Raw genomic sequence first — 21,884 nt, 5'->3', positions numbered from 1 at the left:
CGCCTAATTAACCGAAGTCACCTAATCAGTTTCAGGCATCATCCCGTGTCTTGAAAAATCAACGCGCCGTCTAAAGGATAATCTAAGTGACGAGTTTCGGACGCGAAGAACTGGAGAAAGACGCAATCAACGTTAATCAACGGCGCTCGAAGTGATGGGAATGAGAACGTCGGAACTTTGCGATGCAACTTCGTTCTTCATCGATTGCGCGTAACAAGAAATTTTCGAAGAACACTCTGGGACTCGATTAACGCTTAATCGACAAATCCGACGGCTTCGAGACGGATGGAAAAATCTTTCGCAGCTAGAAATTCGGAGAACGTACCGATCCGTCAATGGCGTTATCACCAGGCGGCCGCTGTTTCCGAGGTACTCGTAGCCGTAGACGAAGTGCGTGTTCGTTTGCCAGACGATGCAGTCGTCGATGTCCTTGTCCCAGTAGAAGCGCAGCTGAGACAGCCACTCGAAGGCGGCTACGTCTTTGCAATCTGAAATTAGAACAAAATGAGTCGTCTCATATTTTCCCTCTAAAAATTCCTTGTATATACTATATCCTAAAGGATGTTTCGTCTCTTTAATAAAAAGATAAGTAATAAGAATTAAGTAAATAACAGTAACAAATAATGTAAGAGTAAAGCAGCTAAGAAAGAAACGGAATGCTCAGCTCCACTCGAGAACAAATGATCGCACTTAATTACTGCGGTTAAGCGTTCCATTTGTAAAGAGGAAAGTAGGCGTTTAAGTCTTAAGTAGGCGTTTATCTCGGTGTCCGTGGGAGTGGCCGGGACTGGGCGTGGCCCGGCAGCTCACCGATTTTTCCGGAGCCAGCGGCACGAAGCCTTCCTTGATCTACGGGTTCCAATCAAGTCAGCTGTTCGCAAGCCCTTCATCGTTTTATCATCGTTAGGTGTCGAGCGGTTTTCTCTGCGGAAAACAGCTGCCGGCAACAAATTATAGGGTTTTACGGGATTCGGCGAGACGCTCTCGCAGCGTTATGACGTCCCGACGACGCGGTACGCCTGTTCCGGGAGAAGGGGTTGCCGCGGCGGTCGGGCCGTGCCCCAGGATGCCTCGTAAATTCATCTCCCGGTATTGGGTCGAAAATAGATAAACGACCGGACAGACGCAGCGGGTGTGAGGGAGGGGGTCGGAGAGCAGAAGCCCTGGTATTATCCTTGCAACCGTGGAAACAATTTGCCGCGGACGCCGGCAAACATTGCTAAGTGAACAGGCACAATATTTACCGATCCGAGCGAGTTGTAATATATTTGGCAAACGGGCGAGCGTCCGCCGGCCGTCGATTTATCGGGAATGAAAACGTGTCGCGGATTAATAGGATCGCGTGGATTAAACTAATGCAGACCCCGCTCGTTACCCGCTGTTTGGACGCGGGCTCGTTCTTTCGCGACTTTGGCCCGGGATCTTTCGGAGCAATCGATAAACGGCAGAGTTGTCAGCGTTCGTTCGACGGTTTATTTGTTAGAAATCTTCACATCGAATTGGGGCAACGAGACGATAATTTGTTGAATCACTCGTACACAGAATATAAGAGCATTACGTGAAATTTTGCGGCAGTGTGCCGGCTCTATCGAGAGCAGGAGCAACTAGGCCACGCCCAGTCTCACCACGCCTACCGAAGAATCGTTGACCACGCCCACAGGTACAAGGATTTCAGAAGAGAAAAATAATCGCTTACTGGACTTGTACATCTTCTCGATGACATCTCTGGCATGAATCTCGATCACCACGATGGCCTTGAACTTCAGTCGATCCAGCTTGTTCAGATCGCTCCTGATCGCTTCCGAGTACTTGCTCAGCGCCTGGTTCTGTTTCCTCCGCAGCTTCTTCAACGGTTTCCTCGAGTCTATCAATCTTTCGAACCCAATCTCGATCAATCCCGAACATTAAACAACTCGTTAGCCTATCAGACGTGGTCTGCCTCGGCTAAAACTATCCGGCTCCCTAATCCGGAAAGGAGAAGTTCTCTCCAACCCCCCCGGGCGCGAGCATTTAGCTCGTTCCACGTCCGGGGAACGTAACAGAGGAATTTTTACCCGGCAATTCTCCTTCAACAGCATAATCAGCCTTTTTGCCCGACACTTCTATACATCCTTTTATTTCTTTGAGCCTCGGGATCTTCCCGCACCGCCGGTTTTTCCGGGGAAAGAGGGGAGGAGGAGGAGGAGGAGGGACGCCCGGGGTGCACAGTTAACCACCCCCGGCAGCCCACATTATGGTTACACGGACGTTAGAACAGGGTCCCGGGACGGAGGGATTTTCTACGGCTAGCTGGCCATGTACGGGGTGTCCTATGGCTTCCCGGAAACGCCTCGTTGGTCCGCAGACGAAATTAATTAATTATTTAAAACTATATTCTTTCTGGGAAGTTGGTTTTGAAGACATCGCTATTAAAAGGCGAGTGAACAGTATAACATTTTAAAATAATTTCTCGAAGAATAATAGTAACGATTATATCGACAATAATTTATTACTCTCTAATAGTTCTATTATTCAAAAAGAAATTAAAATAAAAATTGATAGGTGAAGATAGGAAGATTAGGGTAGCGGAGTGATGAACGAAAAGCGTAACAATGGCTGCGTGCCTAAAGGGCGGCTACGGGCTGTTAGAACGATTAAGGGACCGTAGTAATTAGCAGCAACTAGTAAACTAATTATCTGGTAAAGATCCTCTCTCCGCGGGGCCTTTTCCCTCGCCGTCTCCGGTCCTCCCAAGAGACTTTTCCGCGGCAACGGGACACCCCGTAGATGCCGTTGGTGTGCGCTAAATTATTCGCAGTGCGGCTAGTATATGCAAACGAGGGAGGAAGGGTGCGCGGCTCGGTCTGGATCGCAGCACGAGAGCTAGAATATGCAAAATTCCCCTTATTAGAGTTACCGTGTCCCTCTATCCGCGATCTCGGCCCCCCCCCCCCCCCCCGCCTCTCACTTTCTCCCCCGCCCGGGCCCGCGCCGGCCGGGAGCCCCCCCCCCCCTGAACCCCACCTCCCGTCTTTCGCCGCCGCGTTCTTCCCCTTTCCGGCCGTCTCCCGCCGTCTACGGCAGAGCCTTCGGTGGTGTCCTAGACTAGATTCAGTTTTCCCTATCCCCTTAACCGAGCACACCACCGGCAGCGGCGGCCGGCCCTGTAGCCAGCGTCGCTAAATTCTGCCGGGCGGCCGTAGGGGCCCGGGCGGCGCACTCACTTGCAGTGCAGGAGGGTGCGGGTGCAGTCGGCCGTCCACTGGATCTGAGTGGACGTAATTCCCGGCTGGCTCGGCCACTCTTTCACCCACCTGTCGCGTTTCCCGGTCATTTTTCGCAGCGCGGCTCGACACTGCCTGAGCACATCGCGCAGGCTCGTCCTCATCGCGGTTTCTGCAATTGCGAGCGGACCTTTTTCGCCTCCGCTTTTTTGCCACGTCTTTTTTTCTCTCGTCGCGTCCTCCCTCTCCCTCTCTCTCTCTCTCTCTCTCACTCTCTTTTTCACTCGCGCTGCAACCGTTTCCTCGGTTCATCTGCGCATCTCGATGCAACATCCTTTTTAGCTCTCGTTCCTCTCGTTTTGTCCGACGGCGAGCAAATTGTGTTCGCGTCAAAAATAGTCGCCGGATGGTCCCTTTAAAACGCGGGGGATGAAAGGCCGATGGTAACGCGGGGTTAATCCCCCTCCCTCCTCTTCCCTCCCCACCTTCCCCGTCCCACCTCGCTTTTTTTATTCGACGGAGCAACTGTCGCGAGGGGTTAAATCGGATTTTTCCCGGGAATTGCCGCGAACCTGCTCGCGTTTCCGGCGGCGGGACTGGCAATGTCTTTTTGCCGGGACCGGTGAACTTCTAGGGCGCAGCCTTTTAATTTCGCGCGATCGCCGATTTTATTAGGACCACGGAATTGAAATGGCTTCGAGGAGCGTGGAGCGTTCGTGTTATTCGCTGTTCCGTTGCGCAGCCTTTGTCTTCGAATTACGATTGCGAGTTCGAGAGAAGAGGGACGGAGGAGTTACGCGAGTGATCTCACCGACGTCGCAGAGCCATCTTTCCACCTGTCCTTCGAGTATCACTTGACCGATGAACAGGACGAACTCACCCTCGTTAGAGAACATTCCAGTGGCCACCTGTTTACCTGATGCGGACTGAATAGGAAAAATGGCGAATTATTATTGGCTGTTTTGAAAGAGTTTTTACGATGTTCTGAATGTCCTACGAACGGACTAGAAACGTCTTGGGTTACGAATCAATTAACTTTGACATAGATAACTTTGATATTTTCAATACGTTCATACCTAAAATGGACGTCTTCAAAAAAAATCTGAGAAAATTGTGAACTATGAAACGGTAAACCTAAATAGTATTTGTAAGCCAAAATCCACAGCTCAAAGAACGATCCACGAGGGATAAGGGTTGCCATACCCGGTCCAACTGTAGCGACTTGATATTCTCGAACAGTTTCTTGATGTGCGGCTGTATCAATTCCGGCTTCCTCGAGTTCGCCAGTATCTCGAGCATGTCGTCGTTGGAGATGAAGTAGAACCTCGGGAACACGTGCCGCTTGGTCTCGAGATACTGTTCGAGGGCGCGCTGCATCGACTCGAGCTCGTCGTTGATTTTATTCAGAACTTCGAGCAGGCCGGCTGCCGGGTGGCAAAACGGGAGAAGAAGGGAAAACGTGAGGTGGCGAGGGGGAGAGAGAGGACGGCGAGAGCAGCGGGTTAGAAGGCGGCCGAAGGAAAAAAATGCAAATGTCTCCGGTAGACCGGATTTACATTATTTTATAGCGAGGGGAGTAGTGCCGTCGCTGGGCGCCGCGCTCGCGTCGGCACGCCCGGCTCCTTCTTCTTTTTCCAACCCCCCACCCCTTCGTCGACGACGCGCTCTACATTTTCTTGCCGGCCTTTTTTTCCCCCGTCCACCGCCACCCCTTTCCCTACCCACGCCGAACCCCCCGGAATTGCACGGATATTACAGCGCGAACCCTCCCTCGAATTACAATGTATTACGCGCGCCTTACGCTCCCGCGATTTTACCCTGTCTCTTGTGTTTACAGAGACGTTACCCTCAGATTACACGCAGAGCGTCCCTGAAAAATAGCGGGCCGAATACGGAGCGCTGTGAGAAAGGAAGCTGAGATCGTAGGTCAAGGATAGCGAGGGCTACCCACGATTTTTCAACCCTTTGCTGTCACAATGGATCAAAATTATTTACGTATTCTTTTTTAAAATGAAACAAATAATTAAATATACTGGACGGTGAGATATCGAGTTCTAATAAAAGAAACCATATTCTAGAATGTTTAAACAAAAATTGCGTAACACGAATACTTTAGAAAACGTCACAGCGAAGCTTTAAATAAATCTTAAAAAATTCCACGATATCCAAGTACCTTATTTAATTAAAATAAGGAGAATTTCTTGTCAGAGACACTCTGAGTATACCAAATAAGATCTACTAAATTAGCAATTAATTCTGCATTGCTTTTGCATTGTCATTCGACTCTCACGTGGATCATGAGTAGCTGGAAGCGCCAGGGCATTGTTCGCCATTCGAGACGTGATTCTTCTCCACTGTCTCGTCAACTTTTCGTACACGTCGGACTCCTTCGGCAGCTGCTTCTTGATGTCGTCCGTGGTGAATATATTGTCCATGTACATGTAACCCCTTTGAATCACCAGGGTCATCTCCAGCACCTCCCCGATAGTGGAGAGGGTGCGTTCCCAGTAATCGACCTGCGCAGCGAAAGGCTCGACGAACCTGCATTTCCAAAGTATCTCTCAATATATTCTTTTGACCGTTGCGAGTGTTGAATTAAAATCCGAGGGCCGGTTATCGTCTCCGAGAAACAGGATCACAGAATAGAACCTTGTGGCTTTCATAGCTGACAGCTGAACTTGCTGTTCGTCCAACGTCTGCATCACGTCGTCTATGGACATCAACCGGTATATTCCCTTCTCTTTGTACGGGACCATTTCTATGGGCATCGTCTCCCATACCTCGCTGATGTGTTTCAGACCCTGTACAAAAATTGCGTTTATTTAAATTTATTCCAGTCCTGGAAAATATATATTGCAGAAAAATAAAGACATCCAATGATTATTAAATATCTTTAAAGACGTCGAGTGATTATTGGACAATTTTAAAACATCCAGTGTTTATTGGACATCTTTAAGACGTCCAGTAATTATTAGACACCTTTAAAAAGTTTCGATGTTTATTAAAATTATTATTTTCGTATTAAGCAGCGCGGCGTACTATTAATAAGGCGAATCGAACCGCCATTCGACTCGAATATCCGCGTATCGAGCCGCGCGAATTTATACAAGCGTCGACGTCCGGAATCCGGTGATCATTAACACGGGAACAAGTTTGCTCACGATTTCGATGGCCAGTTCCATGGTGGCCGAGTTCGAGATATCGGAAATTTGCTCCGCGAAATTCTGCAGCTGCATCTCCGCGATCAGTTCCAGGGTGAACGACTCCGAAGTCTCGTCGAACTCGCGGCCGACGGCGGCTTTCACCTTTCCCCAGTGGCGGGGCCTCATCGCCGGATTCTTCAGGTCCGTGATCAAGGGCAGGGTACGGCGAAACTTGTCCACCAGGGACCTGCAACGATATTACACCCTTACCGCACTACCGAACGCTGCAACGCTGCCTTTATTTTTCAATTCGTTTGTTTAGGTATTTGTACAGTTGCTGCGAGTGGCATCAATTCATTTCGAAAGGAATAGTCTGGCTTGGAAGACGACTTTCTCGAGACTAATTAACATTGGGGTTAACAAGGGTTAACAACCCTTTGCAGTCGGAGCCTTTTCAACTAGAAATCATCGATCACCTCGTATGCTCGATGATCTCCCAGTTCTTCTCTTTCAGCTCCCTGCTGAGACGGTTCAGCTTCCTAAACAGCACGTTCGCGGTGTTGTCCATCTCCTCCATCTCTATCATCCAGAAATTCTCCGTTCTGTATCTCTCCCAGGCCTCCTGCCATTCGCTCGTCAGCTGCCAGACGAGCTCGATAGCCCCCAAATCCTGCAAACGAACGCGTCCGATTCCACCGTTACGAACGTGTCCGATTCCACCGTTCCGGAAGCGTAACGATCCTCGTTTACCTTCTCGAGCTGCATCATCTCCGCGTTGTCCGGATAGCTGATGCCGAAAATCGACAGCTGCGACCTCAGCTGGGTCTCACGGTCTTTCAGCACCTTGATCTCGCGATGCAGGTAGTCGATCCAGGATACCGCGTCTGTCGATCGATAGATTATTGATAGAGAAATGGATAGATAGGTTCGTCGGAGCAGTGCTGACGATGCTCGCTGTCGATACCTGCAGTCAACCAATCGGAGGTGAAGGGACCGTTCACTGCGAACTTCGCCAGCAACGTGGACACCTCGTCCTTTAACATCTGCGCGTCCAGCTGCAGCATCTTCTTGAACTCCACCTGCGATTCGTCGAAATTGAATAAATTAAAGGATTGTGTAGAGACGAATGATTTGTCAAATTTTATACCACACGAAAGGATAGCAATATTTAAAGTCTATTCTCTGTTAGAAAAATCGATTATTCGCCAACCCTGATATAGCTCCCAGATGAGACGTCTTAGAGACATCTTAAAGACGTCCATTTTAAGGCGTAAATCGTTCAGACCTAAACTGGGCTAAGAGAATAATTTAATCTAAGAGAATGATTTAATCTGGGAGAATGATTTAATCTAGGAGAATAATTTAATCCTGCAGAATGATTTAAGAAAAAATGACCCACCTTCTTCTCCTCGAGCATGAGCTCGCAGTTGGCCAGCAGCTCGACGTACTGCGCCCAGGAAGGCTCCATATAGTGATGCCTCCGTTTGAAGTCGAACGTCAACGCGACCTCGTACTTCTCTGGAAAGAACAACGGCGAAACCATAGTTGCGCTCTGGCTGGCTTTCATTCGAGGGAGGGCTCTCTCTCTCTCCTCGTTTCATCGTGGCCACACCATCGAATAGCAACGGCGTAGGGCAGCGTTTAAAGGTTTACCCAAAGTCTGGTATTGCTCCCGGATCTTCGGGAATTCCTGCCTCTCCTTCGGAATCTCGCTGGTGAGCCTCTCGAACAACTGCAGCGAGTATTGCATACTGATCAGGTCCGTCGGCTCCTTCGATATTCTACGAACGGATGAATTTGCGTGAAATTCGGAAAGATTCTGCAACGGGCCGCGGCAACGGGGATGGAGATGGCGGAGGGGGGGATGGCGGGGGTGGCCGAAGAGGGTGGAATTTATGAAGCAGCTGGCCGGACCCGGGGATCTACTCGGCCGAATTTACGCGCGAAGGGGGGATATATCGATCGGGGATCTCTTCGTAGAACGCGGACGATTCTCTTCGAATAATATGACTCTATCTTCCCCGGAAAATACGATGCCGAGCAAAATTGCGTTCGCCCATCGTCGGATTTTTAAAAGGCGCGCAGGACGTTTATTATCTCGTCGCGCTACGATTTCTTTCGGAACTGTATCAAATAATATTTTTCTTTCTTAATAATTCCTTGATGAAATGAAAGGATTTCTTTTTAAATAAAAAGGAATGATGATGGTGGAATTTATTAAATTATATTGTACAGTGGCGCGTTATTTATAAAAAAATTTTTTTTAAATGAGGTCGGTCATCGACGGACGATTATGTTTATTACGAAGAGCTTCCGCGACGAAAGGGGAGTGGGTCGGCGTAGGTATCGGATCGGCAATTAATTTGTAACTTAAACGCAATCCAATTTGCGCGTCGTCTCGCCACGGGCAGAGGGTAAGCACTGTTTGGTCGAGTGGTTCTCTGATAAATGGCCGCGGGAGGGGGACCGATTGCTCCTCGAAGGGGCTTGATTGCCGGCTGAAGAGCGTTTAAAACCCAAGGAAGCCGTGATTATGTGCTCCAATACGGTTTCAAGGTTTTCACCGAGCCGAACACGCTTTAACGTGACTATTGATCGCGATCTCTCGACGCGATTCGCTCACGACGATACCGTCGACGGCGACGCTTGGATCCATTCAGCCGGGGAGGATCGTCAATTTTTTAAAACTTATTTCCGAAGGTGGTTCGGATCTTTTAGTTCGAGGAGTTAGCGCCGAATATTGAGCGTCGAATATTAACGCCGAATATTAGGTGTCGAGTATTAATATCGAATATTAAATTCGAATATTAAATCCGAATATTAAGTGTCGAATATTAATATCGATTATTAGGTGTCGAATATTAATATCGATTATTAGGTGTCGAATATTAATATCGATTGTTAGGTGCCGAATATTAGCACTGAATATTAAGTATGTCGAATATTAATACAAAATATAAAATGTCAAATATTAATATTGAATATTAAGTGTCGAATATGTATTAAGCGTCGAATATGAATATCACATATTAAATATTAACACCGAATATTACGTGTCAAAAATGAACCTCAAAAATATCCCAAATATCAAAGTCATTCACTTAATTAACCCAAACCTGAATAATTAAAGTTTACCCTATCAAGTACTAGAATTTCGAAACCTAAGAGCCTATATCACCACCCAATTTTTAACTATTTCAGACTTCTCTATAGAAATTTAAAAAACCAATGCAAACGTGTCAAATACTAAAAAATACTAAAAGGGGTGCTACTGTAATTACACTGCCTAGCGTATGCATGATCAAACTCGGTTAAACGAAAGTAGTGGCAATAAACCAGTTTCCTGAAGCGGCGACCATAAACCAGTCCCCTAAACTAGATGGAAGAAACTAGTCGCCTAAAATGGAAACTAGTTGCAACGAAGAAAAATCGTTCGCCCGGCAGAGGAGATTGGAGCGAAAGGGTATAGGGTACTCGATTGATTGGAAATAGAGATTGGCACTCGCTTCTTCGAGTTCTCGGCGATGTAATGGTAGACATGGTTCACCATGTCCTCCGTCTGCTTTTGCAGAAGCTCGATGAACATCTGCTGCCATATCGAGCATTCCTCGATGATCGCGCCCTTCAAGCTGTCGGAGTTCACGTCGAGGAAGTGCACCGTCATCACGGTGTCCTGCATGTAGACGTTGTTAGCGATCAAGCTGTACCTGGTGATGTCCGCGTCGAAAGACTCCGCGGACGGTTTCAATTTTTCATATCTGTAAGATTCATTTCGTTCACTTATGATCGAGGGAAACCGATCGCGGGGCGGTCGAAATTGTTAAATACCGTTGTAGGTATAGGTGTCTATTGACTTCCCAGACCTCTTGGAACGGCTCCCAGATCTTTAAGTAAACTTGCACCTGGGCGAAGCAGTAGTTCACCTCTTCGACAGAAATGTCCTCGAGTTAGCACAGGGATTTCGCGTTTTGCAAATTTCGTCGATGTTCGGAGCGCTGCCACTTTGCGAGAAAAAATCGTAGGGTTGTCTGCTTAAGCTTATTCGAAAGCTTGAACCTTCTACTTTCACACCATAGAGTTTATTTTTCATAGAAAAATTTTTGCGTCGCGTACTGTTTGCGAAAGTGGAGACACCTTTTTAATTTCAAATCTTCCCAAAAAGGGGCGAATTTGAAAGTTTCTGGGGACTACGAAAAATTTTTTTGGAGAAAATGAGTATGGAGGGTTGAAAGTAGAGGCTTTGCCCTTTAAAATGAGCACAAGCGGAGCATCCTACGATTTTTTTACACAAAGTTACAGAAGCTCAAAGTTTAATGTCGTACGTCTCTGTGTGAAGCTCGAAATTTAAGGATCAGTATATACTTGATTTTTGAGTTCTCGTAACTCTGTGTAAAAAAATCGTACAACCCTCTGTCTATACTCATTTTAAAGGGTGGAATCTCCTCTTTAACAAGCTATTCCTCGTTTTTCCTGAAAAAATTTTCGCATTACTTTGTATTCGAAAAAGTAAAGGTACTTTTTTTATTATAACACTTCTAAAGTTCGACGAATTCAAACGTCTGTATAAACGACAAAAAATTTTCTTTCGCCATGAAATCACCATAGATTTTAAGTTTCAAGTCTCTCCTTTACAACGATGTAAAAAAAGTTGATCTACGATTTTTTTTCGCAGTTTTATCGCACTTTGAACGGAAGGTGTCATCGACGAAATTTGCAAAGAATCAATTAATTTGCTTATAATTTACTTATAATTTATTAAGCAATTATTAGGTTCTCGTTACCATCGTTGAGCTTCTGTTGCAGATCCAGCAGCTCCCCGTCCCTCTCATAGATCCTCCAAAACGGCGGCATCGCTGCATCAACGTGGAAAGTGGTGACGTATCGAGGCACATCTTTCGTCACTTCGAGAAGATTGTCGAAGACGCCGGACATCAACTTGGCAATCTTCGTCAGCTTGGGCATGAAACTGATCTGAAAAGGTAATGAAATCATTTCTTCATTCAGAACGTTATCTTTATAATCGAACGCTGACCTTGGCGTCGACGAGATCCGCGTGAATCAGAATCAACGGCGACGGAGGGGACGTCCCGTCGCCGTGCAGAGCGACGTGCATCGTCTCTAGAGATCCTCTCAGACACAACCTCAACGACTCCTGGATCACTATGTCGATCCTGTTCAGGTAATCCTTCCACTGCTGCATGCTCTGTCAAACCATTGATTCTCCAGTCAGTGCGCAATTAACGCTAAGCTCACGAGACACAGCGTTCTGTGCCAAGGTCTTCGATTCACAGTTATCGAAATTATTAGAATATATTTACGAAGACTAAAAAATCTCGTCGCGATGGATATGTATTATAATAAAAATAGATAAGATTTAATATAATAGTAATATAAAATAGCTGCGCTTACGGATTCATAAACCTGGGAGTTAAATAAAATATGAATAGCGTCAGATAGAGAGGGGGTGTCTGACTATGGTCGACTTATTCTACTTAATTTAAATTATAGCTTTTAGAAAATGGTACAAAAATGAAATAAAATTAGATATTGCTAAAATTAAAAATTTGAGATTGTTTAGAGAAGCTCGATGCATTATTTACCCGGCTTCTATTGTTTCCGGACCGGCGGATTGGATGGTTTCGTTCACTCTATCGTTATCGGCAGGATCGCGCGCTCTACGGCTAATAAAGGGTCGACCCGATCGATTATAAATTTGGTGTTAAGGGCCGTGGCTCGTATTTAGGGGACGCGGCGCGGAGGAGCTCGTTCCGAACCGTTTAGCCGCGATTTCACGATAGCTTCCGTATCAAGGGTGCCGGGACACGTGCTCCTTGCGGCAGTCACGTCACGGAGCGCGACGTATCGTAACGCGGATCGGTCTGGACCACGTTTCCGGTGTTCGAGTCGCGCACGAGAATTGCTCGTCGGTGTGCCCGCGGGGGATAACGCGGCCACATTCCGCGGGAATTTCTGCGTTCGGGAATGCCTGCATTTTCCATCGTTTGTTGTCGATGGGGCGCGCCGGCAACGAAACGAGACAAGGGTTCCGAGAGCCCTGGGCGGCGACGGCGGCGACGCGAGCGCAGCAGGGGGACCCACGAAATTGTTGCCGAATATTCCTTACGTTTGACAGAGTGCTCCGCGGCATTTCAGGAACTTTCGCCCGGCCGATATTTCGGTTGACAGAAGCCGTCGTCGTCGTCGTCGTCGTCGTCGGCTTCCGGAAATGTCGGCGATAAAATTAATTAACGATCGCCGCGATCTCGTCGACGCGACCACCGCACGGCCTCTTTTAACCCCTCCTCGCGAATTCCGAAGGTGTTCCGCAAAAATTGTTCGCGCTTTAACGTTCGACCTACCGTGCCATAATGACATTTTATCAGAATGATGAATAAATCACTAACGGAGGAAATTTTATTTCACTTTGAAGAACGAATATCCAATGAAATAAAAATTTCGATGAAATGAAAGGAAAATTTGGATTCAGTGGAATAAAAATATATTATTACAGGAATTGGTAGGGATAATATTAGTGAAAAACGATAGAAAATATTGTTAGTGAAAATGAAAGAAAATATTGGGTGATTTTATGAATCGAGCGAATGATTTCTCTAAAATCAAATATTAAATATTTATTCCAGAATTAAATATTAAATCTTTATATTCAAATTAAATATTAAATCTATTGATGTACTAGAATAACATATTAAATATTTGCACTAAAATCAAATATCAAATCTTTATGCTAGAATCAAATATAAAATCCTTACATTAAAATTCAAAATTACATATTCAAAATAGAAATAAATATTAGATATTCATACGAATAAATACCAAATTCTGGCTTAAAGTTTCGTCACCATAGAATGAATACGAAGTGGCCGTGTAAAAACGAAAGAACTCACGTCCTCTATGACGCTCTTGAATCCGTCGTAAATGACCAGCAGGTACTGCAACACGGTCCTGTGTTTCTCCTCGATCTCCACGAATGTCTGGTCCCTGGGGGTAGGAGGGGAAGTAGCAGGAGAAGGACTGACTTCGTTTCGCCGATTACCTTACGGAATTATTCAAATCTCCCTCCGAACGTACCTGGTCCGCCGCATCTCCTCCTCCAGCTCCTCCAACTGGTACGTGTAGTTCGGCCTGATCTTGATCATCGGCGAGTCGCAGATGTTCTCGCAGATTTGCAACATCTCGAAGTTCGACTCTTTATAGATGTCGATAAACTCCTGCAGCTGCGGCGACGGGAATCGAAAGTTCAATAACGGGGCTCGGTCGCGGCCGATTATTCGCGGCCAACCGTCGGGTTAATCGTTCATTTTATTATGGTATTTTCCCATTCGACGAATTTATACTGTGGGTTCGTTGTGGGAACTTTTTAGGCGAATTTAGCCCGTCGATTCTATCGTCGTATCTTAGACGAATTTCTAGCGCTGATTTAATTTTACTATTTTTAATAGGCGAAATTTGAGCCTCGATTTAATTGTCCTATTTTTCTTAAACAAATTTCTAGCGTTGCTTTAATTTTTGTATTTTTCCTAGGTGAATTTCTAGAGCTATCATCGAACCGAGGGAATGTTCTCTTTTAACCCTTTGTTCTACTTTGCCTAGTCTGACACGTAATACTGATTTACCTGTTAACTATGAACTCTATCCCCTTCTCTTTAGTTCAAATAAAATTCTGACCTAGCTACGATATAGAATTCTGTTCAATTTTCTAAAAAATCATCTGCCAATTTTCTATAATAAAAAAGCTAAGCATTCGCATAAAAATCCACAGTCTATCTATCCATAAACGATGCATCCTCATCCTTAGAATTTAGATTTATTTCAAAATCCTGCGATTATTCCGACACGAATTTGCTCCCAATTTTCCTAAACAACCGGCGTCCAATAATCGCGGTATATCGCAGACCGTAGGTCGGATTAAGAATTGAAATATCGGGGTAAACGAACGGAGGAAACGGGGGGGTGGTCGAAGGACCCGTGAACGATCTTATCCGTGGAATCGGGTGCGCTACCCGGGGTCCCTTAAGCATGCAACGTGTCCGGGCGCCGTCGATTTGAACAAGGTAACGAATGGCCGCAAACGCGGCCACACCGGATATCCGCTATTGCTATTCCGTTTCGGCGGCACGCGGGCACTTCTTGCTTAATTAAACAAACAAAGGCTGCGGGGACGGATCCCACTTGGCTGGGTCAAAATTTAATTTCGCCGGGACAGGACCGCCGGACTCGCTGCATAAATTTTGTGCTCCCCGTGTACACGTATAGGCGTTACCTGGACACGGTAATACCGGGGGGAGAGTGGGGGTCGGAGTCGTCCGGAGGAATGAAGGACGAGAGAAATACCAAGAGAGACGAAGAGAGAGAGAGAGAGACGAAGGAGCGTACATTTGCCATTTCGTTAAAGCAATTCTCGATGTATGTCTCCACGTAGTCGGAGTTCCATGTCAGTCTGCCTAAGCCAGGATTGATCTTCCTGTCTAGCTGGCGAATCAGCTCACGGAACAGATCGCGCTCGGACACCGACAACGCTGTGAAATAAAATCGACACGCCTGCATTTAGCTGTTAATTGATGCTCCAATAAAAGCCTGATCGATTATATAGAACCGCGAGAAAATCGCCGCGAGCGAATAATAATAATCGACCGAAAGGTATCGCCTTATAAAAATTACAACAGTTAACGGCTCTTGACAATTTATCGAATATAAGTAAATTTGATAAAAATTATTTTGAAACGCAGCATGATAATGTTTAGTGGCGCCTTGGAATCGTCACTCGACCGCAAAAGGTTAAGGCGTTTTTAATGAAACGAATTTCATGAACACACCCATTTTAGGTTCCACGTTCAGACTTGAAAGGAACATATCTAAGACGTTCAGACTACTGATCAAACGCGATCGAAGCGGGATAAAAAAGTATTCTAACCATCGATCACTTTGTTGTAACTGATGACGACAGCGAGGACGCTCTCGTACACGAAGCAAAGCGTGTCCCACTTGTCGTAGACGAGCCTGATCTGTACCGGTATGGCGAACTTGAGGTTGACCCAGTAGTCGGACTCGCGGCACAGCTCCAGGATGTCCGGGTCGATGGTGCACTCGAGATTCCCGGTCCTGTCGTCGGCGCGACGCATCAGGAAACGATCGAGCTTCGCGCGCGGATTGTCGCCGACCGCGACCACCCAGCTCTGGTACAGGTTCTCGACCAGATCCTCGATCGATTTCATCAGCACGTCGTGCTGGTTGTAGATCTCGAGGCTTAGCCCGCAGTACGGCATCCAAGCGGCCTTCTCCAGCATCTCCCTCGTTGATTGCAGCCGGGCACCTTTCAGCCGCAGGTTCAACGCCCTGCCGGCGTAATACGGAGTCAACGACGAGTACTCCTCACGTTCGCGCAGGACCTCCTGCTTCGTCTGCTGGATCTCGTCGCCGAACAGCTTCCATATCTGCGAGACCACCGCGCGAAAATAGAACGCGTCCTTTTAGCTCCCAGAAATCGAAAGTATCTTCGTCGCGACGCTTGTCTACGCGCGAACGCTTATGTACCGACGATTAACCCTTTGCCGTACCAGTTTCTTAACAGTTACTATGATCACAATATTTTCGATCGCAATAATTTTTTAGAAGAAAAAGAAATTTTATACCCTTTGCACTCGAGTGGTGACTTGGAGGCACCGATAAAATTGTTTTATCAAGTTCCAAAATAATTTTTATAATTAATAAATTTTATTCCCATAATTAATCAATTTTCTATTAATTAAATAATTTTCAAAGTGTTTGTATAAGTGGCAAGAATCAATTTCGTACACGTGAAAGTGCACTTTGTTACTTAGAATGGAAATGTTATTAATCAGAAAAATTATTGTCAATTTACAGTTGAAATGGCTTCGACTGTAAAGGGTTAAATATTGGTGAAAGGAGAATATTTAATTCCTACTTAAAGGAACGGATCAAAATTTGTACCTAGCTTATTGTTATAAATTTCCATCACGACTCTGACTCGTTAAAGTTCTGCAAGGGGTTAAAGTATATTTTATACACTCTTTCTCTATAGAACTAGCAGGTTAAATATAAGAAAAATTTCAAGTTATTCGGACTTATTTTAAAAATGTTTTCTATTGTTGAGAAACTGTTATTTCCCGACTCGAGTAAAATTCTGGCAACGAAGCCAGGCGAACTCGGCAGGAGGGCAGAAGAATTTCGGATTTCTCTGTGTAATTGGCGGAGTTTCGTTTCAAGATGCACGGTGTATATAGGAAATTAGTAGAGCCGTTAATTAGAGGAATACACAAAGGGGTTTTCCCTTGCCTCGTTCGTCTTCGCGTCGAACAACGGCTTCAGCTTCTCGCGGTTCATATAATTGTAGAATCCTTGGAGATCCTCGAGTGCCTCGTTCACGTTGTTCATCCCCAGAAAAGCCGACGTGACCAGGTTCTCGATGATGATCTCTAGATCCTTCAGCTCCGAGCGGAACTCGAACACGTCCTCGTGCCACGTCCCGTGGAGAACGTCGAAGATCTTGTGGGAGTTCTTCTTGATTTTCAGCAACGCCTCGCGGAACAGCCTCTCGATTTTCTGGCAGCCCCTCTCGTGCTCCGCGCCCTTCGTCCCGCTGAACATCGACCGCGTCATCTCTACCGACTCGTCCATCCTGGAAGATTAATTGCTCGTCCGCGATTTCACCGTTCTCGATCGATTAAACGCCGACGCTCGTTTCCTGAATCGACGGATTTCAAAACTCGGCAAAATTCTAGGCGTGGGAACTGGCTTAGAAAAAATCGTAGGTAGATTCGGCTAGGCTCCTTTGAAAGGGTGGAGTTTCTACTTTAAGGTGACCTAGTTGATTTTTTTTTTAGAATTTTTTATAACGGCGGAATCAGTTATTTAATCAAGAGCGTTATTTATTGCGAAATTTCGATTTCAAGCGACTGTCAAGAGTGGAAAAAATTTTTTCGCCGAGTGAAACCATAGTGATTTTAAAGAGGAAGGTTTCCCCTTTCCAACGAGCACAAAAATATTGGTCTACGATTTTTTTTAACCGTTTTATAGCTTTTTGAAGCGAAAGTGTGCCGTCAACTATAATATATCAGATTTCCGGGGAGCCCAAACGATGTTCGAAAATTCAACGAAATTCGAAATTCTGTAACTCTGTCAAAAAAAATCGTAGAACGTTGCTCTTGTACTCATTTTAAAGAGCAAAGCTTGCACTTTTAGACCACTATAGTTATATTATAGAAAAAAATTTCTACCGTCGCTTGTCGAGCGATAAGTAAAAATAGTCATTCTTTGGAAATTCCTCAACTTCATACATCTCTCAAGAGTGCAAGAAATTTTTTAATCGAATAAAACCACAGTAATTTCAAAGAGAAAGGTTTGCCCTTTCCAACGAGCACAAAAATATTGCTCTATGATTTTTTTGAACCGTTTTATGACTTTCTATAGCATATCAGATTTCCGGGGAGCCCAAACGCAATCGAAAATTCAACGAAATTTAAGATTCTGTAACTCTGTAGAAAAAAATCGTAGAACGTTGCTCTTGTACTCATTTTAAAGAGCGAAGCTTTCGCTTTTAAAGCGCTATAGTCATTTTATCGTAAAAAATTTCTACCATTACTTCTCGAGACACAAGTAAAATTACTAATTCTTTGAAAATTCCTCAACTTCATAAATCTCTCAGGCTTGCAAAAAATTTTTTCAATGAACGAAACTACAGTAATTTCGAAGAGCAAAGTCTCCCCGTTCCAACGAGTCCAAAAAATTCGTCCCACGATTTTTTCCTCCCAGTCCACGGCACTTCGAATCATAAGTGTCGAGTCGACGTTAAACTAGCTCACACGCGGGAGCCACTCGACTTGCCTCCGGGGATTCGACAAATTTTCCGGCGGATCGAAATCAACGGGAATTCGAAGAGGAAAGTTTCGCCTTCGCAACAAGCGCCGAAAAATCGCCCGACGATTTTTTCCCCAACCATTGTACGGCACTTTGAGTGAAAAGTGTTCGGTCAGCGCGATCCGGGAGGGGTAAATTGTCACACGGGCAAATTGCGAGGTTCTCGCGGAATACTTTGTCCCAGGAGATCCATTTCCCCAAGGCACGGTCCGAAACCGAACAAAAAAAAAAAAGAAAAAAAAGCGAAAAAACAGATCGAGAAGCGATTTTTCCTATTTTCGAGCTCTCGACCCCCAGTGGGGGGGTTCGGGCTGTCCAAGGGACAAGTCCGTCGGCCGCGATGATTACCTTGCGAAATCGATCATCGCCTGACAGATCTCCATCATGTCGTGGCACCTGCCGATGAAAATATCAATATGACAGAATATGTTGTCCTTGTTTAAATCCCACGGCATTTGCGTCAAGGTGTTGTGCGCGTGCGCTATCTGAAAACGAAACGTTCGTGGGGACGGGTTCAGAAAGGGGGGGGGGGGTTGAGGGGCGATGCTGAAAGAGAGTCGTCGGTGAAATTTATATTACGCGGGGACGAGCCGCGGCGTGGGTTTAATATCCGGCGCGGCGTCACGGGATCGATCGCCGTTGGGGACAACCCACCGCGGACTTAGAGCTGGATAAATAAGGCCGATTACAAACGTATTCGTGTCAGACGCGATTGTTTATTGTTCGCCAGACGCGACGGGCTTCGCTGCTACATGCCCGCGATCGAGCAAGTATCGGCAAAGTCTAGATCTGGGGCTGCTAGTTTCGACGCGGACCTCGGAAGGAAATTTAAAATGGACGTCTGAGAAATATATAAATATATGTCTTTTAACCCTCTTAGTACCGAACAAAAATATATCGTTGGTGACTATTGTTGGAAAGATTGTTTTCTTAATATTTATTATTACGTTGACGATATTCAAGATTTTCTCTGCGAGTCGGCGCCCGAAATTTACAAAAATTACATAATTATGTTCAGTTTATAATATTGAATTTCTACCTTTTTACTATTGCTTGTTATATATTTATATTATTTAATTATATATATTGTCTAATAATATCGAAGCTTACGGTAGTACAGTCTAATACATTTATCTCAATAATAGGTGTCAAATTATTGATTACCATGACAAACAATTCACAGGCTACCAATCAGAGATAAAATTCGATTTATAGGTCGGTAAAATAGTACGAACTATTTAGTACAAAATATTCGCGGTGAACGCGCGCCCTCGTTCAATTCTTCCGCTTTATTTCGCGCGGTGGAACGATGCCCGCAGACTCGCTCCGAGAGTCAATCTGCCAATCGGTTTTCGTGTGCGCGTTTCATTCGCCCGGAAAACAGAGCGACGAAGAGGAAAAAAAAGGAGGATCGAGGGATCGGAAAACGTCGTTCGGTATCTGGACAAGCATCTGAACAAATTTTTGATGTTTTCCCTTGCCACCGCCGGCGTCCATGATTTTTCGATTCGTCACGGAGCGGGGCCGAGCGCGCGGAGGTCGCCGATTCATTCGCGGAAGAGGACAGACTCCGTTTTCGGTGGCGAAGTGTTCCGTCGGTAATTGGAATACCGCGAATTCAATTCGGATCCGCCGCCGCAAGAACCGGTATCTCGGTGGGCGATATCGTTCCGCTGTTTTTCCGTGGGAGAAGACGAGAGAAAGAGAAAAAGAGAGAGAGAGAGAGAGAGGGGGGGAGAGGGCAGAAGGGAACGCGAGCAAAATAAAATTTCTTTAACGAGCGCGCCGCGGCAGTAACGTCGCCCGCGATCCGCGATATCGAAAAGGCTCGCGTTATTAACTCCGCGGCTGCCACGAGCTATTTTTCCAGCGGAATTTCGAGCGGCGGGATCGTCTCGTTTCATTTTTATAACAGTCAATCGCGCCGGTATTTAGCCCGGCCGTGTTCCGGCGCGTTTCATTTTTCACGGATCAACCGTTCACACGATCCCTTTGAAACCGATCGGAACGCCGAGGAACGGCGGACTTAACGCGATACCGCGTGCCACATCGTCGTCGCGTTGGGAGTGCTTTCTCCGCGGAATTAATTTATCAATTCTTCTAGTTGCTTTAAGCCTATTAAGCGCATATGGATAAGCGTGAAGGAAGGGGGTGGCCGCCTCAGCCGAAGGGGGACGAGAATCACGGTCGGGGCGGTTTCGTTGTTTGTCGTCGCCGGGAATTAAGGGCCCTCCCCCTCCGTCCCACTGTCCGGCGACTTTTCTGCGGGGAAATCCGTACAATCGTATTACTGGCCGCTGATCGAGGGTCAAACGAAGTCCGGCGTGGTATCGTCGAGGGTTTGCTTGTTTCGCCGTAACGAGTATTTATTAACCCCCCGGTGCCCGGCGAATTGGCCGGCCGAATGGCCTCCATTTATACCCTAGCGCCTTTCTGACCCGCGCGGACACCGGTAATTAATCGTCCGGGGCCCTTTCCGTCGCGCCGCCGAGCTGATTAATTAATTCCCCGACGTTCGCGGCCTGCGAAAGAAAATTTCGGACGCTACTCGCGACGATCGACCGACGCTGTTTATGCAAATCTCGTTCTTTTTTAACGCAGCTCCGAAAGTGGCACCAGCTACAATTTTCTCGCGCGGAACGTGCCACCGGTTGAAAAATAGCCGTGGCAGATTTTTGCGTTCGACGGCTCGATTTTAAAAATTGCGACGAGAATCGCGGCATTTTTCATTGGATATAGTTCCGTGCACAATAGGAATCCCTGTAGATTAAATTTCGAACTACCCTTTTAGGTTGGAATCGTCATGGAGATCGTACAATGTTGCAACTGCCGTAAAAAGAATATTCCAGCGTTTGTGATTAACCCATTATCTGCAACATTTTGTTTCGTTCTTTTCGCTGCTTTTTTGAAAAGTACCAAATGGGGATTGTGGCAGATCGAATGACTGAAAAGAATAATGAGAAAAAATCCCTTTTTATTCTACGAATTATTTTATACATTCTAAATTGATATGACAGTATTTAAACATTTATCTATAGTATTTAATTATAATATAAGAACAAAGCAAAAGGCATTAAAAAAAGTAATAAGAAGAAAATTCTTTTCATTGTATAAATTATTTTATATATTCTAAATTAATGTAACAATATTTAAATATTCATCCATAGTATTTAATTATAATATAAAACCAAAATAAAAGGTATATATTTTAAATATAATAATTTTCTTGGAATCAACTTAGAAATAATTTCCAAATTCCTCCATTTATTTAAAAGAAACGTAGCACGAAATATGTACCATTTGTTATAAACAATATCGACAGATATATATAAAATAAAACCAATTGATTCACGTAACATTTAATAATCCCGAAGTGGGGGTGATGGCGGCAGTGAACGGGTCAAGCAAACCATGAATTATTGAACGCGATAAAAACGAAGCACAAGAATCGGCCGATTAATTCGCGAATATTCTGAAGAACGTTTCAACGGTGTTTTATTAATTTCCAGGCGTTCTCCGTTAATTCGTCCGCGATAAGGTACCCCAAGGCAAAATAATTACGGAAGTGAAAATGAAAGCACTCCTGTTCGTATAATATGCTATTCATTCGAGGCGGGCGCGCGCGCGCGCGCTCTCAGGGGGG

The 21,884-nt window shown here is 45.6% G+C and overlaps 1 protein-coding gene across 1 annotated transcript in view; it reads right to left on the bottom strand.

The window, feature by feature from the left end:
• Positions 1 to 21,884, bottom strand: part of Kl-2 (dynein heavy chain 2, axonemal kl-2) — a 55,238-nt gene that overhangs the window by 31,879 nt on the left and 1,475 nt on the right. The window contains exons 3-25 of the mRNA XM_078197239.1: positions 18,590 to 18,726; positions 16,661 to 17,003; positions 15,279 to 15,798; positions 14,741 to 14,883; positions 13,436 to 13,581; positions 13,252 to 13,345; positions 11,379 to 11,549; positions 11,128 to 11,317; positions 10,175 to 10,271; positions 9,853 to 10,104; positions 8,000 to 8,127; positions 7,746 to 7,864; positions 7,311 to 7,425; positions 7,097 to 7,230; positions 6,823 to 7,016; positions 6,365 to 6,593; positions 5,853 to 6,004; positions 5,494 to 5,744; positions 4,407 to 4,627; positions 4,015 to 4,129; positions 3,204 to 3,375; positions 1,697 to 1,872; positions 326 to 488 (exon numbers count right to left, since the gene is read on the bottom strand). Coding sequence (XP_078053365.1) covers positions 326 to 488; positions 1,697 to 1,872; positions 3,204 to 3,375; positions 4,015 to 4,129; positions 4,407 to 4,627; positions 5,494 to 5,744; positions 5,853 to 6,004; positions 6,365 to 6,593; positions 6,823 to 7,016; positions 7,097 to 7,230; positions 7,311 to 7,425; positions 7,746 to 7,864; positions 8,000 to 8,127; positions 9,853 to 10,104; positions 10,175 to 10,271; positions 11,128 to 11,317; positions 11,379 to 11,549; positions 13,252 to 13,345; positions 13,436 to 13,581; positions 14,741 to 14,883; positions 15,279 to 15,798; positions 16,661 to 17,003; positions 18,590 to 18,726 — 4,262 coding nt within the window. The remainder of the gene's footprint in view (positions 1 to 325; positions 489 to 1,696; positions 1,873 to 3,203; positions 3,376 to 4,014; positions 4,130 to 4,406; positions 4,628 to 5,493; positions 5,745 to 5,852; positions 6,005 to 6,364; positions 6,594 to 6,822; positions 7,017 to 7,096; positions 7,231 to 7,310; positions 7,426 to 7,745; positions 7,865 to 7,999; positions 8,128 to 9,852; positions 10,105 to 10,174; positions 10,272 to 11,127; positions 11,318 to 11,378; positions 11,550 to 13,251; positions 13,346 to 13,435; positions 13,582 to 14,740; positions 14,884 to 15,278; positions 15,799 to 16,660; positions 17,004 to 18,589; positions 18,727 to 21,884) is intronic.

This window comes from Augochlora pura, chromosome 3 (genome assembly GCF_028453695.1).
Source record: "Augochlora pura isolate Apur16 chromosome 3, APUR_v2.2.1, whole genome shotgun sequence".
Lineage (NCBI taxonomy): Eukaryota > Metazoa > Arthropoda > Insecta > Hymenoptera > Halictidae > Augochlora > Augochlora pura.
The sequence above is the reverse complement of the archived record's forward strand: the minus strand, read 5'-3'. Positions and strand labels throughout refer to the sequence as shown.